General features: G+C 42.8%; 1 protein-coding gene across 6 annotated transcripts in view; it reads left to right on the top strand.

Annotated features, from left to right (window-relative positions):
* Positions 1-16273, top strand: part of nagpa (N-acetylglucosamine-1-phosphodiester alpha-N-acetylglucosaminidase) — an 85728-nt gene extending 69455 nt beyond the window's left edge. For 5 of the 6 annotated variants that reach the window (XM_078540792.1, XM_078540786.1, XM_078540788.1 and 2 more), the window contains 3 exons: positions 3235-3366; positions 7224-7287; positions 13395-16273. In XM_078540792.1, coding sequence (XP_078396918.1) covers positions 3235-3366; positions 7224-7287; positions 13395-13635 — 437 coding nt within the window. In that variant the 3' untranslated portion in view covers positions 13636-16273. The remainder of the gene's footprint in view (positions 1-3234; positions 3367-7223; positions 7288-13394) is intronic. The other variant, XM_078540791.1, reaches the window with a different exon arrangement.
* The last annotated feature ends 5400 nt before the right edge of the window (positions 16274-21673 follow it).

Below are 21673 nucleotides of genomic sequence, written 5' to 3'. Positions count from 1 at the left end.
GAGAAGGTGGTGGTGGTGAACTGCCTTCTTGAACCGCTGCAGCCCATGTGGTGTAAGTACACCCACAGTGCTGTTAGGGAGGGACTTCCACGGTTTTGACCCAATGACAGTGAAGGAACGGCGATATATTTCCAAGTCAGGATGGTGAGTTACTTGGAGGGGAACCTCCAGATGGTGGTGTTCCCATCTATCTGCTGCCCTTGGCCTTCTAGATGGTAGTGATTGTGGGTTTGGAAGGTGCTGTCGAAGGAGCCTTGGTGAATTCTTGCAGTGCATCTTGTAGATGGTACACACTGCTGAAACTGTGCGTCGGTGGTAGAGGGAGTTTGTGGATATGGTGCCAATCAAGCAGGCTGCTTTGTCCTGGATGGTGTCCAGCTTCATCATTGTTGTGGGAGCTGCACTCAACCAGGCAAGTGGGGAATATTCCATCACACTCCTGACTTGTGCCTTGTGGATGGTGGACAGGCTTTGGGGAGTCAGAAGCTGAGTTACTCGTTGCACGATTCCTAGCCTCTGACCTGCTCTTGTAGCCACAGTATCTATATGGCTAGTCCAGTTCAGTTTATGGTCATTGGTAACCCCCCAGGATGATGTTAGTGGTAATGCCATTGAACATCAAGGGACGGTTGGATTCTCTCTTGTTGGTGATGGTTATTGTGTGACATTTGTGTGGTGCGAGTGTTATTTGCCACTTGCCAGCTAAAGCCTGGATATTGTCCAGGTCTTGCTGCATTTGGACATTGACTGCTTCAGTATCTGGAGTCACGGATGGTGCTGAATGTTGCGCAATCATTAGCGAACATCCCCATTTCTGACCTTATGATGGAAGGAAGGCCATTGATGAAGCAGCTGAAGATGGTTGGGCCTAGGACACCACCCTGAGGAACTCTTACAGTGATGCCCTGGAGCTGAGATGACTGACCTCCAAACAACCACAACCACCTTCCTTTGTGCTAGGCATGACTCAAACCAGCGGAGAATTTTCCCCCTTATTCCCATTGACTCCAGTTTTGCTAGTGCTCCTTGATGCCACACTTGGTCAAATGCTGCCTTGATGTCAAGGCCAGTCACTCTCACCTCACCTCAGGACATCTTCAGTACTATTGCTGGAATATTATCAGGGCCCGTAGCCTTTGCAGTATCCAGCCTTCAGCCATTTCTTGATATCATGTGGAGTCAATCGAATTGGCTGAAGACTGGCATCTGTGATGCTGGGGACCTCCAGAGGAGGCCGAGGTGGATCATCCACTTGGCACTTCTGGCCGAAGATTGTTGCGAATGCGTCAGCCTTATCTTTTGCATTGTTGTGCTGGGCTCCTCCATCATTGAGGCTGGGGATATTTGTGGAGCCTCCTCCTCCAGTGAGTTGTTTAATTGTCCTCCACCATTCACGACTGGATGTGGCAGGACTGCAGAGCTTAGATCTGATCCATTGGTTGTGGGATCGCTTAGCTCTATCTATCACTTGCTTATGCTGTTTGGCACACAAATAGTCCTGTGTTATAACTTCACCAGGTTGACACCTCATTTTTAGGCATGCCTGGTACTGCTCCTGGCATGCCCTCCTGCACTCTTCATTGAACCAGGGTTGATCTCCTGGCTTGATGGTAATGGTAGAGTGGGGGATATGCTGGGCCATGAGGTTACAGATTGCGTTCGAGTACAATTCTGCTGATGGCCCACAGCGCCTCATGGTTGCCCAGTCTTGAGTTGCTAGATCTGTTTGAAATCTATCCCATTTAGCACGGTGGTCGTGCCACACAACACAATAGAGGGTATCCTCAATGTGAAGGTGGGACTTCGTCTCCATAAGGACTCTGCAGTGGTCACTCCTACCAATACTGTCATGGACAGATGCATCTGCGGCAGGCAGGTTGGTGAGGATGAGCTCAAGTATCTTTTTTCCCTCTTGTTGGTTCCCTCACCACCTGCTGCAGACCAAGTCTAGCAGCTATGTCATTTAGGACTTGGTCAGTAGCGGTTCTCCCGAGCCACTCTTGGGTAATGGACATTCAAGTTCCCTACCCAAAGTACGTTCTGCATCCTTGCCACCCTTAGTGTTTCCTCCAAGTGATGTTCAACGTGGAGCAGCACTGATTCATCAGCTGAGGGAGGGCGGTACATGGTAATCAGCAGGCGGTTTCCTTGCCCATGTTTGACCTGATGCCATGAGACTTCATGGGGTCCAGAGTTGATGTTGAGGACTCCCAGGGCAACTCCCTCAACTGTATACCACTGTGTTGCCACCTCTGCTAGGTCTGTCCTGCCAGTGGGACAGGACATATCCAGGGATGATGATGGTGGAGTTTGGGGCTTTATCTGTAAGGTATGATTCCATGAGGATGACTATGGCTGTTGCTTGACTAGCCTGTGAGGCAGCTCTCCCAATTTTGGCACTAGCCCCTAGATGTTAGTAAGGAGGACTTTGCCAGGTCGTCAGGGCTGCGATTGCTGTTGTCGTTTCCGGTGCTTAGGTCGATGCCGGGTGGTCCGTCCAGTTTCATTCCTTTTTTGTGACTTTGTAGCGGTTTGTTACAACTGAGTTTCAGAGGGCATTTAACAGTCAATCACACTGCTGTGGGTCTGGGGTCACATGTAGGCCAGACCTGGGTAAGGAGGATGACAGATTTCCTTCCCTAAAGGACATTAGTGAACCAAATGGGTTTTTACTACAATGGTTTCATGGTCATCATTAGACTTTTAATTCCAGACTTTTATTGAATTCAAATTCCACCATCTGCCGTGAATCAAAACCAGGGTACCCAGAGCATTACCCTGGGTCTCTGGATTACTAGCCCAGCGAAAATACCACTATGCCATTGCCTCCCCTCAGTAGATTGCCTTGATTCTTAAAAGTGGTGCTTTGTTAATGTTCATATCAGACACTTAAATGACAGATATAGAGTTGACTGCTAACATGATCATCAGTGGCAGGATCTGATTTCTCTCCAATGAAAAATGCAGTGACTGTTTTATGTTTATCAGAGCTTAATTTATTAGATTCTGCATTTAAAAGCATTTTACTTCTGTCGAAAAGAGTTCAGAATTATTAATACATATTTTTGACAATCATGTGATTCTGGACTTCAAGTAGTTTTTTGAAAGAAAGTAATGGTGTAGTTTGACAATGCAAGGTTTTTTTATTTTAAGTTTGGGCAATGATTTTTTTTTAGATCTAGTTATCATTTTTGAGGAGCAATAAAGTGATTTAATTTTTTTCATTTTAAACAGAGTGTCCCATGGGATGGTATGGATGGAGGTGTCAGAAGGCATGTAACTGTACACATATGTGCCCTTGCCATCCAGTGACTGGAAGTTGTAACATCACCCATGACTCCAGATTTAATGACACGTTAAAAAGAGGTATTCAAAGCAATGTCGTTACTTCCTTTATTGCAACAATATCCTACCAAAGCATTTATTTTTCCATTTCTGATCCTGTCAAGATGGGGGATGTCACACTGAGCAGCAGTCTCTGCTGCTTTTCTTCCATCCCCAGCCCACCAGGCCAAACTTCCTCTAAGGTTCCCCTCCTCCTAGCCTTGGACTCAGGTTTTTCCAGTTCCTCTCCTATCTACCCTCATACCCTCATTGAGCTAATTTTGTCCATGTGACCCATGTCTTACTCCCTTGGTCCATTTCCAAAAAGCTTCCTGGCTTCTGTTTTAGCTGATATTAACAGTTTCTCTCCTCAGGTACTGTCACCCTTCTCCTCAAGAAACCAACACTCAACCCCTCAGTCTTTGCCAACTATTGCCCATGTCCTACCTCCCTTTCCTCTCTACTGTTCTTGAAGATGTAGCTGCCTTCAGAATATGTGCCCATCTTTCCCAGAACTCCCATGTTTGAATACCTCCAATTGGGCTTCTGCCCAGCCACAGTTTAAAACTGTTTTTGTCAAAGTCACAAATGACATCATATGTGACTGAGAGAAAGATAAACTATCCCTCCTCACCACAACCTGCCTGCAGCCTTTGACACAGTTGACTACACCATCCTGCTCCATTCCCAATGCTCACTGCTGTTTCCTAGGTGGGTGGGACTGCACTCATCTGGATCCATTATTATCTATCTAATCATAGCTAGAAAAATCACCTTAGTGGCTTCTCTTTCTGCTCCTACACCTGGTGTCCCCCAAGGATTTATCCTTGACCACCTTCAATTTCTCATCTGCAAGCTGCCCCTCAGTGACATTTTACAACAATATAGTGTCAGTTTCCAGCTGAGGATGCCCAGCTATTACTCACCACTGCCACTCTTGAACTCTGCACCACCTGTAAATTGTCAGACTGCTCACCTGACATCCTGTACAGGGTAAGTGGAAATTCCCTCCAACTAAATATTAGGAAGACTTATACCACTGTCTTCAGACCCCACCACAAACTTCATTCCCTCGTTACTGCCTCCATCCCTCTCCTTGGCAACTGTGCTGAATGTAGACCAGACTTCCTTGGTGTTGTATTTGACCCCAACATGAGTTTCCAGCCAGATACCTACACTATTACCAAGAGCGCCTATTTCCACCTCTGTTACATCTCCCGACTTAGCCTGTGTCTAAGTTCATCTACTGAAACCCTCATTCATGCTTTTGTTACCTCTAGACTTGACTATTCCACTGTACTCCTGGCTGCCCTCCCACGTTCTACCCTCCGTAAACCAGAGGTAATCCAAAACTACTTGCACCAAGTTCCATTTACACGTCGAGTGTGCTTGTGTGCCTGCTAACTTACATTGACTCCTGATTAAACAGTGCCTTGATTTTAAAATTCTTATCCATGATTTTTTTATGTTTGTTCGTGGGATGTGGGCATCGCTGGCAAGGACATCATTAGTTGTCCACCATTGCCCTTGAGAGTGGTTAGCTGCCATCTTGAATACAACTGAGTAAATTGCTAGGCCATTTCAGAGGACAGTTTAAAAATCAACCACATTGCTATGGTTCTGGAATCACCAAAGCTCCAGACTGGATAAGGATGACAGATTTCCTTTCCTAAACATCATTTGTGAAACTAGACAGGTTTTACAACAATTCAGTAGTTTCATGGTCACCATTACTGACACTAGTGTTTTATTCCAGATTTAATTTAATTTAAATTCCCCAGCCACCATTGTGGGATTTGAACATGTCTCCGGAGCATTGGTCTAGGCCTCAGGATCACTCATTCATACCATAAACACTATGCTACCAAATTCCCTCCATGTCCTCAAACCTCCCTTTATCTATAATGTCTGTGCTGCTCTAATTCTGGCTTCTTGAGCATCCTCAATTTTAAACACTCCACTTTTGATCACCCTGCTGTCAGCTGCTATAGCCTAAGCTCTGGAATACCCTCCCTAAACCAGTGTGCCTCTGTACCTCTCTTTTTCCTCCTTTTAAGACATGTCTTAAAATCTAACTCTTTGACCAAGCTTTTAGTCATTTGCCCCAATATATCCACTTAAATATCTGTGTCAAATTTTGTTTGAAAATGTTCCTGTGAAAGGCTTTGGTATGTTTTATTACATTAAAGGTGTTACATAAATACACATTGAGAGATATGGAACAAAGATGTGGGTAAACAAAGTTAGAATATGCATGAGCTATGATCCAGTTCAATGACGGAACAGATTTGAAGGGCTTTATAGACTATTTGTCCTGTCGTCCTATTTACAGCCAATGCCTTGCTCCTGGTGTCTTAACTAAATAGATTTTTAAAAACTGATTTATTTTATTGTGAGATCTTGCTCTGTGGAAATTAGCTGTAGCTCTTGCCTACAATTGTCACCATGTTTCAAAAGCGCCCATTTATGGTTAGTACTTTGAGGCCTTCTAACAATGTGCAAGATTCTAACTAAATGCAAATTATTTTCAAATAATATTGGGGGGGAAAAGCAAATAGAATTCTTCTCTCAGCTCAGAAAAACTATAATTTGGCTATTTTGAATGCTGCTGGTCATTTTGTAAAATACTGCAAATAATCAGACCTCAGAACTTGCCTTCAGTCCGTCATATCATTGTAACCTCTACCATAATGGCTTCCTGTTGTCAGGCAGTTCCTTGTTTAAAGCGTTTAAGCATAAATGAAAGGATGGAAGGTGCATAATTTCTTGATGTGCACACTTGAAGTTTAGAAACAGAAAATTTAGTGCACCATTAATGCATTTGCTGAATTGTACATCCTTCCCTTAACACATTTTTTGGTATGTTTATAAAATTCATCAAAATACTCAAACCATCATTGTTTAAATGGTTGAGAAACGGATATTTTAACTAAAATTGTCAACAGCAATTTGTTCTCAGAATAACTTTTGTTTTCTTTTCTAAATTTCAACAAAGAAACTACAATAACGATTGTTACTGGATGCTTTTGTTTTTGAGAAATCCATAACCAAAAAGCATGATCATTTACACTTTTTTTCATCACTTGTCTGAAATATAAACCTTTTAATATTCAATGTCCAGTTTTTGTCAAGTTAAACTTGCGGGATGAAAGGACACACTCTTCTGCCCTTCAAATCTTGGGGTCAAATTCATCATCAAGAGTTTCCAACCGGACATCCACACCATTACCATGACCGCTTATTTCCACTTCCATTACATCTCCTGACTTACAATTTGCCAACTGTGCATGCCCAGAATAAACAGATTTGTTCAGAAGCTCTGACTAACTGTTGAAGTAAAATAAAGGAAAGGGCTTGTGCTTTTCACAATAATTGGACAACAGTATGCATATTTATTCTCAATTTTAAAATGATACATTCAACCCTTAAGTTTTTGTAATACTTCAGTTTTAGATTATTTATAGATAAAGAAAAAATACAGAAATTTGGGATCGAGGGGAGTGGAATTGGCTGGAGCATAGGTGCATCTCTGCGTTAAAAGCTGAGGAGCTGGCAATGTAAACTCAGGCAATACAATACCACTGCTGACAAGAGAGTATAATCATGATGTGACAAGTTTACTTTGGCAGTTTCCATTTTAAATTTGTACATAAGAATTTCTAATAGAAAAAGTTGACATTGCAATAAAAACTGACAAGAAGAAGAAAACTTTGGTGATGAAAAGTGCCTGCTGATGTAGATATTCATATAGGTATGACTATTTGATTGTAATAGCTATTAATAGCTATAGATGTGTTATGTTTTTTCATAAGTTAGTTTTTTGTTAATAATTTAGACACTTTGTCAGTTTACATCTATACAGTATCCTATAAACAATGTCTGTTGCATTTGTATTATAGTGCATCAGTGCCCACACATCAAGAACCAACATGGCTTTGAAGAGGATTCACCTTTCTTTAAAGAGTTTGTATATTTTTGTTTTCTGTCTCATAATATATAGATTTGAAATGAAATTCATCTGTAGCATTAAGAAATGCATGGCTGAAATGCATCTCCCATTTGGGCAATCTGATTACCTTTTATTTTTATTAATTCTCAATTCTATATTATTTTCAAATGGAAAAGGAATATAGCCAAGGAAGAGGATTGGATCTTCCTCAAACACGTAACTAAAAGTGGTTCATTTAGTGTAAATAAATCATTACTTTTTGATTAGTTTATAGTATGTGTGGACAAACAAAATTTTTGATCTAACATAGAAACTGATTGCCTTGTTTGTCTCCAAGCTACTAAGAAACATGCACTATGATCTGCACACTCTTGTTCACTGTAGGTCACATCCCACTTATCTAAGCCCTGAGTAAGTCAATCTATCTGTTAAAGCATTAGCTAGCTAGATTAACTAAACTGCAATAGGAAATGTTGTTTTCCTTGATGACAAATCTATCCCTCCAGGTCCTGTCAGTTCAACTATAGATCAACTTAGTTCAGGTACCTTGTCTTATCAAAATAATGCAAAAGCAAAATACTGCTGTGCCGGAAATCTGAAATAAAAACAACCATTTTAAAGAGAGCGAGGAGACTTTTTTAAAAAAGAGCAGGGAGAGCGAGGAGACTTCATTTTAAAAGAAAGTGGGGAGACTTTGGGTGGAATTTTCCCAGAATTGCTCTGTGTGCTAGTGGGTAGGTAAAATGGAGTGCAACCCGCCGATGAAATGGCAGGTTTTCACAACGTATCTTCCTGAGCCTGCCTCATTATATACTCACTCCCACGAAACAAGCCATTTCTATGGCGGGCAGGCTGTCATTCGTCCGTTCACCATCACTCCGCTGTTGCATCACGCCGGCCGCTATCTTTAAAAGGCAGCCGCCAGCAAAGCGCTCATTGCCACCAGCTCACCACCGCTGTCTGGGAGACATGCAAAGGCAAAAAGATTGCAGCCTCCCGCGTCAACGACGGGTCCCTTGAGCAACTGCTGGATGCCTGCCGGGATGTGCTCTACCCTGCTCTGGCCACAGGATGGGTAGCAAAGTCACCAACCTGGCTTGGTAGGAGGTGGCAGAGGTGGTCAGCGCCAACACCCTTCAGAAGAGAGCAGCCACCCAGTGCCGTGAAAGGATGAATGATCATCTGTTCTGCCAGGGTAAGTCGCCCTTCATCACTCCTAACTCTCTCACTGAAGCCCATCACACTTCCACAGGACCCTCACTCACTGCCAGTGCAAGGGACATCACCATTCACTCTTTCACACACACCGTCATTGTCCTCATCCCTTTCATGGGACCACTCACCACCCACACAGGCCAGGCGTACTTATCATCTGCCCCTACAGGCGTCCTGATACACTCTCCTCATCTCTATCCATGCAGGACAAACTGGCTCACAACAGGAGGGAAAGGTCGCAGACAGGTGGAGGGATGCTGGAATTCAGAGTTCTCTCAGAATTTGAAAACACAGCCATCCAGCTGGCCAGCGATGACCGGGACCGGTTCTGTGCTGACGGTGAGGTCGGCGCTGCTCTACCAAGTGAGGATCCAGCGGTGCAACATCCATCAAAGAACCATGCTGTGAGTGATATCCTCTTTCACAGGCCACTGCCATGCACCAATTATCTCCCCTTGCTTTCACAGGCACATTTGGGAAGCAGCAAATGGAGTCCATGCCCCAGAACCTCCAAGCAAGCTCCAAAGAAACCTCTGAAGAGGAATCTGAAGGCACCCTCCCAGAAGTCCCGTCACAGCGCTCAACCACACACTCCACCAGCGCAGAGACACATTCCTCAGTGGGACCTAGCTTTAGAGTAGCAGTGGGACCACAATCTGGTGAGCACATTGCGCTTTCTGATCCAGAGCAGACGGAGGCAGGGACTTCCCAGGCCCCCGCACTCGGCGGACTGCTGGAGGCCAGAACGTTGCTGAGCCCGAGTTGGATGACGAAGCCTCTGGACTCGGTCATGGCACAGTTGCTGGAGCTGCAAAGGTAAGCTCAGGATCATCAGGAAGGGATGGCCGGTGCACTCCTCAGATTGCAAGGCACGATGAAGGAGCCCATCCGTCTTCAGGCTGAGTTGATAGTGCCGGCATTGCAACGCAGGAGGTCAACACTGGCAGGATGGTGGTCACCGTGGAGACCTTGGTCCAGGATGTCACTCCTGCACTGTGCGTGGGCTTAACTCCATCGCTGATGCCATAGTTGGCCTCCAACAGTGTGTACATGAGAGGGGTGCTGGGCAGCTCAATCTCACTCCAGTTACCCCTTCCGCTGATGGAGTCAGCCAGGGCCCTCGGGCACCTATAAGATCAGCAGGTGCACGCTCCGGGGCTAACCACCCAGGTGACTCTGGGAGTGACCGGCCCATCTGACTCCCCTCTTCCTGTGACCTCTGCAAATCCAGCTTCACAGGCCGAGGAGGGTGCCGCTGCTACACAGTAGGACCCTGAAAGCAGGCCAGGGCCCCCCGAGGCCCAGCCCCCGTGGCCATCACAGATGGGGCATCACAGTCAGCAGGCTGCTTCCACCTCCACTGTGGATGTCCAGGGAGCACCAAGATGTAGCGGCAGGGTTAGGAAAGTTAAGGAGAATTAGTTGCACAGCTTGGGCATGGGTGTTAATCACTTGTATATAATGTTTACCGTTGTCAATTGACTCCCAAGAATTTCTCCCTTCCTATGGCTCCTTGTTCTGATGAGCAGTGTTCTTGTCACTCAGATGTGAAACTTTTCTGCGCAATATAAAAGGCAGGTGTCTCAGTCCAGGGCCTCTTCCCTGTGCTCTGTGTGGCCTTCAGACCACAATGATGACCAGCCTCTCTCTCCCTGGAAACGTTACTCCCCAAGGAGCCAACTCTGTGGACCCTGGAATTCTGCGGGGATCTGCGAGCGACTCAAGATGCAGGTGTCGTGCACGCAGGTGTCATTTTGCCTGGAAACCGTGCGCAGACCTGCAGGATGCATTTCTGGTGGACATTCAGTGAGTGGAAGCCCTTGAGATTGATGTCCACTGTGTGCAGCGATGGAGACCTGAGTGCCACATGAGTGCAGTCAATCGCACCCTGCACCTGTGGGAATCCCGAGATCAGGGCAAATCCTTGCATCCTGGCTGTCCCGGTCCCCGGCAAAATGCACAAGTTGTGTGCCATGGAGAAGATGGCATCCCGTGACTTCAGGGATGCATTTGTGGGTGGCCTATTGTGAAACTCCAGAGGTCACCAGTGGAACCCTGAAAGGAGCCCCTAGCGTAGAAATTGAGCGCCGTGGTCACTTTCACAGCCACTGGCAGTGGGTGCCCTCCATGTCCCCTTGGCGCCAAGTCCTGCAGTAAGTGGCAGATGTGAGTGACCAGGTCCCTAGACATGTGCAGTCGTCGGCAATACTGGTTCTCTGTCGTCAGCAGGAATGGCAGGCGGTGTCGATAGACCCTGGGTGTCACTAGGCGCTGACCAGCCACAGCTTGCTGTTGTTCCTGGGCAGTATGTGCGGGAGCCCCTGCTGCCCCTTCATGAGGTTGCTGCCCCTGCCTTTGCATGGCCAGGTGCCTCAGTCGCTCTCTCCTCCGTCTTCTGCGGTCTCTGTAGGTCATCAGGCATTCAGCCAGGTCACCAGGATCCATGATCCTGACATGGTCCTCCTGCAGCATGAGAGAGAGACTTGGTTATCATAGCTGTACTTAGTACCTTTCCTGGCCCTGTGTGACTGCTCCTTAATGCTTCCTGGAGAGTGCTGGTCACCCCTCGGATGGCTGCATAGCTGCCCTGTCAACCTGCGACATGGGGGACACTGGTCCAATCCAGGATGCTGAGATTGCAAGGGGCTGTGAGCACCTCCAGCAGTGACTGCTACATGACCAGCGTTGGCAAGGAGATTGTACAACGTGTGCAGTCCAACTGCTCCACGGTCCAATGAGGTGGTGGACCACTCGAATTCTGTGCTGGGTCATTAAGTATATTCAAGGCTGTGATAGATTTTTAATCAGAAAGGGAATCAAGGGCTATAAGGAAAAGGCAGGAAGGTGGAGTTGAGGATTATCAGATCAGCCATGATCTCATTGGCGGAGAAGACTCAATGGGCCGAATGGCCTACTTCTCCTACATCTTATAGTCTTAACCATGTCTATCCCATTAGTTACAAACTTGGATCACCAGCCACAGCCACCAGTGAGATTTTTCAGTAGTTTTTCAGGATCATTTAGTGTAAAGAAAAGCTTTTTATTCAGCCGCCGCCTTATCGTGTCCACGGACAGTCTATACATGGCCCAGCCAGAGCTGGACACATTTTTGCGCCTTGTTGAATTCGGCAAGATCTGCAACAGTGCAGGCTTCCTCTAGCGATAGGCATTGCAGGAGATGTTGCATGGTCTGTGGCTCAGTTCCACATTCACAAGTTGTCGGGCTGGTTGTATATCCCTGCTGTATATTATTGTACGGTTGTATATTATTCAGCCTGAGCAAGGCATCTCTGAAGTGAGTCCATGATTCTTGGATCCATTCTCCAAGCCAGCTTACTGTTCCCCACTCTCATACTTAAATATCATGAAATTGGAATAGAGTCCTGGCAACAACTGTCGAGTACCAAAATCTGTTGAACTTTTTTCGTATTAATGTGACCATTGACTACATTCAATGTGAACCTCCTGTGAACTTTCCCTAGTGGGAAAGCTATGCAGAGAAACCTTACTAAGGATCAAGTACCTGTACCTCTATCATTAATTAAGAGATGCAGTATGCAGTCCTCCGCCATTAAACTGGTTCATTAGCCTATTCTAATGGCAACATTTTGCCAACAGAGAAGTGAATACCTTTGCAGATGAATGCAAGCCGCTGATCTTTCTTCATCTACCTAATGATACATTCAATCTTGTGATAAACTGCATGTAATTTGCTTTTGCAGTAGCCTTTGATTACTTCAGGAGGCTTCAAGTGCAATTTCAATAATTCTGATTTTTGCCAGATGGTTTTCCTTCCCTTTAGTTACTAGAACAAATTGTGTTTACTGCATGAGTGGCAAGTTATCTGTAGCATGAGTTTTTTTTCCGCCTCTGGAGTACTTTGTGCAGTTTTGGTCCCCTTACCTTAGGAAGGATATTATTGCCATAGAGGGAGTGCAACGAAGGTTCACCAGACTTGTTCCCAGGATGGAGGAAAATGGACCTGTATTTTCTAGAGTTTTGAAGAATGAGAGGTGACCTCATTGAAACCTACAAAATAGTTAAAGGGATAGACAGAGTAGATGACAGTAAGATGTTTTCCCTGGTTGGGGAATTTCGATCCAGGGAACATAATTTCAAAATAAGGGGGAAGCCACTTAGGACTGAGACAAGGAATAATTCTTTTACTCAGTGTAGTGAATCTTTGGAATTCTCTACCCCAGAGGGCTGTGGAAGCTCAGCCATTGAGGTTGTTTAAAGTAGAGATTGACAGATTTCTAAATACCAATGACGTATGGGGAAAGTGTGGGGAAAAAGGGATTGAAGTGGACGTGATCATCTTGAATGGCGGAGCTGGCTCAATGAGCTGAATTGCCCACTCCTCCTTTGTTCCTATTACTTCAGCTGCAAATGCAGAGAAATTATTGGTCAAATTTCATGTCCACCTCAGCAACAGCTATACAAATCTAATCCAAGGCTTTGTGAGTCAACAAAATATCCCCATTTCAGTTGAATGCCCTCATCCAATCACTCTATAGAAGCCTTCAGTCACTGATTTTCGCAGCTACTTTTTTCATCAGATCTGCCAAGAGCAGTCTCCTTGATGATTGCAGTAATTGGTGTGTGATCTGAAATTTAGTATTTTGTATTTTCAGAAAAGTTTTACCTTCCTCTTGATGGTTTGAGAATAGATGACTTGCTTTAGAGTTCTTCCAAACAGCAAGAGGGTCATTATATAAAAAGTAAAATTTCCTTTAACCACACATGCTTTGAGATTTTCTGCAAACAGGTAGCATAGGCATTATTTAGAAGTTGCTTGTTCTGTATTGTGGTGAAGAAATGCTACCAGGTATGTGATGAATGAAAAACATAAAATTAAGAATGGTAAAATTGATTAAAATGTAAAGTAATAATATCTCTCTTGTAGGAAAACTTGGCTAATTATAACAGTCACCCTTCTCGTCTTTTTACTACTGAGCACAGCAGGAAATCTTTTTCAATTTTGCCAAAAATCTGCTTGCTCTGGATTCCGTAGTGAGTACTCCTATCAACGACTGAAAGAATCTAATGGACAATTAACTTGTGTGGACATCCCTGAAATTATCCCGTTGAAACAGGCTGATGCATTAATTGAGGAAGACAGGAGCTCAGAATCTATGAATTTTTAACAACTTTGGAGTTCCATGCAAATGTTGTCTTTATTGCTGCCTTGCTTTGCTTCTAGCAAAGCAGCTGATTTTTGTTTTGAACTTGGGAGAACCTAGATGGGTTTCCTGCAAACTCTACCTACTGCCAATAGTCACCTAGACATCGCCCTCAGGAATTGCAACACTGTGAAGGAAACATGCTATATATGTGTGTGACTAAGTTTTAATAACATCCAGATATACTGGAATTCATATGCAGAGTTCCAAATCATAAAACAATATTTGAAGCTGTAATGTTTTCTATAATACATTTTTTTACACACCTTTTCATCCCCATCTTAATTCTCCATTTTTTCAGTGTGACTGGCACAAATATAAAACTAGGGTTGTATCCATGGAATTTTGAATATTATGGGGTGATTCGAAGTTTTCAAGACAATAAGATGAACTGATCAGGCTAATGGATAGAAACTATTTCTGCTGCTTGGGGCCTCTAGAATTAGGGGGCATGGCCTAAAAATTAAGAGCCAGGCCTTTCAAGGTGATGTTACAAAACATTTCCACACGTAGTGTGATAAAATTTTGGAACTCTCTTCAACAAATGGCAGTTGATGCTGCGTCAGTTAATTTTAAATCTGAGATTGATATATTTTGTTAACAAAAGATATAACAGAAGGGATATGGAGAAATTGTGGATATATGATGTTAGGTCACAGATCAAGCCATGATCTCAATGAATGGTGGAACAGGCTCAATGGGCTAAATGGCCTACTCATGTTCCTATGTTCTTAATAAAGGGCAGGTATTCAAAAAGTGAAATGGTGCTTTGCTGCCTTTTGATTCCAGGACTGGAATTCTGATATGAGGGTCAGAATTAAATGTATGTTTTGGTTCTTGCTCAAGCTCCTCATCAGCTGATTTCTAGTGCAATTCTTGCGAAGCTGCTGATTGGGGTAATTTCCACAGCAGCATTTGTTCTTCTTCACAGAGCAACTAAATTCCCAAATGAGTATATTTACTGTATACATGTTACAGATGCTTTAAATTAAGTTTGAACTCATTTTACAGATCCACAAAGGTTCTGAAAATATAATCTGAAACATGATTATTTCAGTTATGTCTCTCTACGACCAGGGGAACACGAAGGACATTTTGATTTAAGGGTAGAAGGAGTTTTACAATGAAATTTGATGCACTCTGAACATTTTTTTGAACCTTTTCTATAAACCTTTTGCCATATTGTGTTAAATTTGCAGCACTTTTCTGACACTTGATGCAAGTTGTTGAACTGATACAAGCATATTTAACATGAACAAATTAGGGCAAAACAGTCCATTAAGATATTTGATTTTGAAGTATGTTCCCAATCCAACAATAATAATTGAGTTTTTAAACAAAAGCTTGGCATCCTGATTAAGGCTGCTGCTTCATTATTTTTCACCATGATAATGTCCTCTTTAAGCCTCGTCTTTCCAGCATGGTTTCTTAATTTAAAGAGTAACCAATGTATGCATCATAGTGGATTACATGATATTCAGCAATTGACTTAATAATTACAACTGTGAACCATGTATTTTTCATGATGTTTAATTCCCAAACTTGAAATAGTACAAGAATTCAAAAGTTTAAGGAATATCACCATAGACTAAGGTTCTATAAGCCTTTATCTTCCAGTTTCCCTTTAAAATATATAAAAATTAAAGCATGTCACTTTTTAAAAATCCTGCTTTTGAAATATACTTATTGGTGGTGGTTTGATTTTTTTCCCCAACAGTTTGAGGCACCTTAACTGATAAATTGGTGCCTATCCAAGAGCTCCCAACTAGCATGTCACTGAATGGGAGTAAATAAAGTGCAGTAATTGTATACTTCCTATGGATGTTTTCACTGTGCTTTGCACATTCAGTTCGAGTAAGTTATTTGCACTAAATACTCTTGGGCTACGCAATGGAAAAGGGTGCAATAAAATCAAAATGGATATAATTAAAGCTTACAGCTTTAAATAAGTTTTATCTGCTGATTATGTATTCCCTAACATATCCATTTCTGCAGCAAAGAATGGTGCATATCTGGTTCCTGAGGTTCTCAGTTCTGCTATAAAGTGATCATATTGAAGTATATGAGAGCTAACTGAGGTGATGTGCTTGTCATTTTGCAAGGAATCACATGATCAATTCTTTTATTGCTTATGATGGCGCAGTAAGATTGACAATCAAACACAAAATCGTGGGCATAACATCCGATAATACCACTTTGTAGCTAATGGGAATTATGAGTGCCAAATACTTAATTCCATTTTACCTTTCTCCAAATGCCAATTATCCTCATCTTGAAAATTTTGCTCTGAGATTAAGCCAAAATCATGGAGCCATTTTGGTTGCACTTATTTTTTTCTCCACTGAGAATGTACAAATTCTGTGCTTATATTTGAAAATATAGTGTCAAATGTACAATGCATATTGATTGGAAAGAAGTTGCCCTCATACCTGATTATGAAGGGAAATGTTCTGATCATATCAAATGAATTTCATATTGCACTTTAAGTATGGTTCTTAACTGGGATTTATCAAAATATCAGTTTTATTTTTAAAATGCATAGATTTACATCTTTCAAACTGGAATGTAGTCTTTGAAATGTTAATAAAACTCTTGCACTAAATTCTGGCAGTTTTTTTTTTGTGAAGGCTGTTGAGATAAAGTTTACATTCTAGATATGATTCTGCAATCTGATCTGAGTAAATGTGTCTTGCAAAGCATTGGTGCATTTCCTGTGATTTTTCATGTGTTAAAATGAATGGACGTAAATTCCCTCTCCTCCTTTAAGATCTTCATTTAAATCCACCACTTTGACCAAGCTGTTAATCAACCCTCCTAATATCCACCTGCTTTGGCTCAGCATCCATTTTTTTCCCTTGTGCCTCTGTGAACCACCTTGGGATTGTTTTTAAATCTTAAAGATACCAAATACAATAAATGCATGTTGTTGATCCAGGCGCTGCATGCTTATGATTTCCAATGATAAACTCCCAATAAGCCACTCCCCACAATATCACAATCACCCGTTAACTTTACACCAAAGTTTATTTTATTAAGCAAAATGTTAAACTTTAACTGTTGATTAGTATATAATCCATGAAGTGCTGTAACCTGCAAGGCTACAGAATGCTGGAAAGTGGGATTAAAATGAGCGGCTAGTTTTTTTCTCTTTTTGGCCAACGCAGACATGATGGGCTGAATGGCCTCTTTCTGCAGAGTAACTTTTCTGTGATTCTAAGAATTTGATCATTGTGTTTTTTGTTTTTATGTTAAGATGGCCGTGTGTGCTCTACCCTAAGGCAGTTAAAGCAGCACTATCTGGCAAATTCTCTTCTGTATTAAAGCTTTAAATTAAACTAGCAAGATGATGTTTCTAGTGTTCTGTAATGGTAGTACAGTGTAGCCACATTCCTTATATGGTGGGATCCTGTTCCTGAGCAAGCCATGGAGAGGAAAATGTTTGTAGAAAACGATGGATAAAATTGGTAGGAAAATCACGCTGGAACAACTCTGGTATACTGTAATTCCAATAATTGACTAAAGCAGCATAGTGTATGTGTCATTGGAAGATGTCCACAAAGGTGTCTGCTTGACATATTGAGAGATGTGGATACAGATCTAAAACTTTTAAGAAAAGATTAAATATATTTATTTTTGTCTCATCATTTCAAGCAGTGGCCTTTTCCAGTGTTTTGAGTTTTAAATGCACTCCGCTTAGGCGCCAAAGCACTGCAGTTTGTTTATTAATACCAAAAACAACATCCTGCATTTGTACAAGTCCTGTAATGTACTAAAATAGCTCAAGGCACTTCACAAGCATTATCAAACAAAATTTGACACCAAACCATAGAAGGTTATGGCAGATGGCCAAAAGCTTAGTTAAAATGGCAGGTTTTCAGGAATGTCTTAAAAGAGGACACAGAGGCACGGATGTTTTGGGAAGAATTCCAGGCTTTAGCACCTTGGCAGTTGAAGACGTGACTGCAAATGGTGGAGTGATTAAAATCAGGGATGCTTAAGAGACCAGAATTGGAGCACAGATTTTGAGAGTTGGAAGAGATTGGAGATGGGGGTGTGAGGCTTTAGAGGAATTTGAAAATTGATCTGTTGCTTAATTGGGTAGTTCAGCTCAATGTAGCTCAGTGGACTTAGAGGTGATGGGTGAATGGAGCTTGGTGCAATTTAGGACACAGGAAGCAGAGTTAGATGGCCTCAAGTTTACAGGTAGTAGAAAATGAGAGGTTAGCCAAAAGTGTGTTGGAAGAGTAAAGCTTAGAGGTAACCAAGGCATGCATGAGGGTTTCAACAGCAGATGAGTTGTATTAGGGCTGGGGTTGGGTGATACCGTTAACTTCTTATTCTCTGAAAGGACCTTTGTAAGATAAACAAGACAGAAAACAACACTAATAAAGTTTAAGAAATTAAAAGCTTTCAATTTTCATCTGTTTCTCTTTCTTTCTCCCTCTCTCTCCTTCACTCAGTGCTCTCACATGCTAGGGGTACACTAACTTGGTTGACCTCTTTCCCTAAGTTGGCTCTTTTCATATGTGATTCTGGATGGTCAGTGGTTTTGGGAGCATGATTCTGTCGTCCTCAACACCCACATTGAGGCACTTTGAAGCAGGGGTTGGTGCATAGCAATCAGAAATGAGAATTAGGCTTTTTTATTCACCACCTCCCCTTCCAACCCCTTGCTCTTTGCCTTCACACCAAGGGACACAGACCATCTACAACTGTAAGTGACTTGCACTGCACAGATCGGGAGTCATATCCTGAAGTTACATCTTACCCTGAAGTTACATCTAAGGGGAGGGGTGGGGGGAATGAAGAGATGTTTCACTTAGAGGGTTGTAAATTTTTGGAATTCTCTACCCCAGTGAGTTGATTCGAGACTGGGATGGACAAATTTTTGGTCTTTCAGGGAATCCAGGGATATAGGGAGCAGCAGGGGAAATGGAGTTAAGGCAAAAGATCGGCTACGATCACATTGAATGACAGACTAGGGTCAAGGGGCCATATGGTCGACTGCTACACTTATTTCTTATGAACTGAGCTATAGGGGAGCATTAAAAACTTTTCAAATTCCAGTCTAATTTGCAGTGTATTAAACATTAAAATTAAAATACTGTTGTGGGTAGTTCAGCTTAATAAGTTAATTGTTAGGAATCATTAGAGCTGTTTTATTCCCTTATTTATCTTTTAAATGCAATGAACAATTATGCTGAAAAACCTTGTACCAAATGATCCTCCTAATCTACAAATAACGATGTACTTTGAATTATACCTGTAATGTTTCCATGGATGAAGTTCTTTTCTGTAAGCTCTTCATTGAGAAAACATGTTGCATTTTCACTTGCGCAGAATCCCATACTCCCATTATTCCTACTTCTTCCAAGCACCACTGCACCCTTCTACCCTAGTAAATTGATTTCAAGATCTCTTCTAATTTTTTTTTATAAGTCCATCTATAGCTCTGCCTTAACATATCTCAGCAATTTTCTTCTTCCATTTACTCACAAGTGCGCTCCTGTTTCTCTGGCAGTAGGCTACTCTTGCTCAATCCTGCATTTTTTCCAGTTCTACAATTTTGTTTTAATTGTATGGAGACCAGAATCATGCACAGTGCTCCAAATATGATATAATCCAGGCTCTACATACATTTCACATTACCTTCCTATTTTGTGTTCTTTTCTGCTTGAAATGAACCCTCATACTTTGCTTAATCCCCATTGCTACTTTTAGCAATTTATGTATCTATTCTCAGTTCAGTTTGCTTTCTCCTCTCATTATTTGGAAGATAAACTAAATAAGTGCCCTGCTTATTCCTCTCCAAAATGAACCACCTCGTACTATGCTATATTAAACTTCATTACCATTTATCCACTGACATTGATACTCCAATTTGATATCTGAAAATTTCAATATCAAACCTCCAATTTCTGAATCTACAGGGAGGTGGTGGCATAGTGGTAATGTCGCTAGACTAGTATTCCAGAGACCCAGGCTAGTGCTCTGTTCATATCCCACCATGGCAGCTGGTGGAATTTGAATTCTGTTAATAAATCTGGAATTAAAAGCTAGCCACAGTAATAGTGACCATGAAACCACTGCCGATACACTAATGTCTTTTAAGGGAAGGAAATCTGCCATCCTTACCTGGTCTAGTTTACGTGTGACTCCAGACCCAAAGCAATGTGGTTGACTTTTAAATGTTCACTGAACTGGCCTAGCAAGCCACTCAGTTGTAGCAAACCAGTACAGAGAAGTCAATAAGGAATGAAACCGGACAGACCACCTGACAATGACCTAGGCATCAAAAATGACAAGTCCTCCTTACTAACATCTGGAGCTTATGCCAAAATTTGGAGTACTGTTTGGCAGATTGCTCATCAAATTATATCTTACAATGTTCCAGACGACATAATCACCATCCCTAGGCATGCACCGGCAGGACAGACCCACTAGAGGTGGTGGCGTAGTGGTACACAGGAGCAAGTTGTTCTGGGAGTCCTCAACATTGACCCTGGACCCCATGAAGTCTTATGGCATCAATTTAAACATGGGCAAGGAAACCTCCTGCTGATTACCACCTACTGCCCACATCCCCCTTCTCCCTGCCCCCTCTAGCTGATGAATCAGTACTCCTCTATGATGAACACCAATTTGCAGGAGCACTTTTTGCCAAGGCATAGAACGTACTCTGGGTGGGGACCTCACAAAGAGTGGCTTGGTAGTGCCGTTACTGACCGAGCTGACCAAATTCTAAAAGATATAGCTGCTAGACTGCACCTGTGGCAAGTGGTGAGGGAAAAACCTATTTGACCTTGTCCTCACCAATCTATCTGATGCAGATGCATCTGCCCGTGACACTTGGTATGAGTGATTGTTGAGGATACCTTCTAGTTTCTTGTGTGGCATAACCATTGTGCCAAATGGGATAGATTACCAACAGTTCTGGCACCTCAGAACTGGACATTCATGGGGCACTGTGTGCAGCAGCAGTATGCAACCACAATCTGTTAACTCATGGGCTGGCATATTCATATTATCATCAAGCCAGGGCATCAACCCTGACTCAATGAAGAGTGCAAGAGGACATGCCAGACGCATACCTTAAAATGTAGTGTCAACCTGGTGAAGCTACAAAACAGGACTACTTGCAAGCCAAACAGTGGAAACAACATGCAATAGGCAGAGCCAAGTGATCCCACAGCCAACAAATCAGATCTAAGCTCTACAATCCTGCTACATCCAGGCGTGAATGGTGGTGGACAATTAAACAACTCACTGGAGGAGGAGGCTCCACAAATGTCCCCATCCTCAATGATGGGGAATTCCAGCACATTAGTGCCAGTAAAAAAGGCTGAAACATTTGCAAACATCTTCAGCCAGAAGTGTCAAGTGGATGATCTGTCTCAGCCTCCTCCTGAGGTCGCCAACATCACAAGTGCCAGTCTTCAGGCAATTTGCTTCACTCCACGTGATATCAAGAAATGGCTGAAAGCACTGGATAATCCAAAGGCTACGGGTCCTGTCAATATTCCAACAATAGTACTGAAGCCTTATGCTCCAGAACCAGTCAAGCTGTTCCAGTACAGCTATAATACTGGCATTCACCTGGCAATGTGGAAATTGCCCAGGTATGTCTTGTCCACAAAATGCAGGACAAACCAAACCCAGCCAATTACTGCCCCATCAGTCTACCCTCGACCATCAGCAAAGTAATGGAAAGAGTCATTGGTGCTATCAAGTGACATTTACTCAGAAATAACCTACTTACTAGCACTCAATTTGAGTTCCACCAGGGCCCAGCTCCTGACCTCATTGCAGCCTTGATCCAAATATGGACAAAAGAACTGAATTCCAGAAGTGAGGCAAGCATGACTGCCCTTGACATTAAGGCAGCATTTGACATGGCATCAAGGATCCAGCACAAAGGAAGATGGTTGTGGTTGTTGGAGCTCAATTACCCAAGTCCCAGGACAAATGCTACAGAAATTCCCAGCGTAGTGTCCTTGGCCCA

The sequence above is a fragment of the Cetorhinus maximus genome, chromosome 4 (assembly GCF_964194155.1).
Source record: "Cetorhinus maximus chromosome 4, sCetMax3.hap1.1, whole genome shotgun sequence".
NCBI lineage: Eukaryota > Metazoa > Chordata > Chondrichthyes > Lamniformes > Cetorhinidae > Cetorhinus > Cetorhinus maximus.
This window is presented reverse-complemented; position numbering and strand designations above follow the sequence as displayed.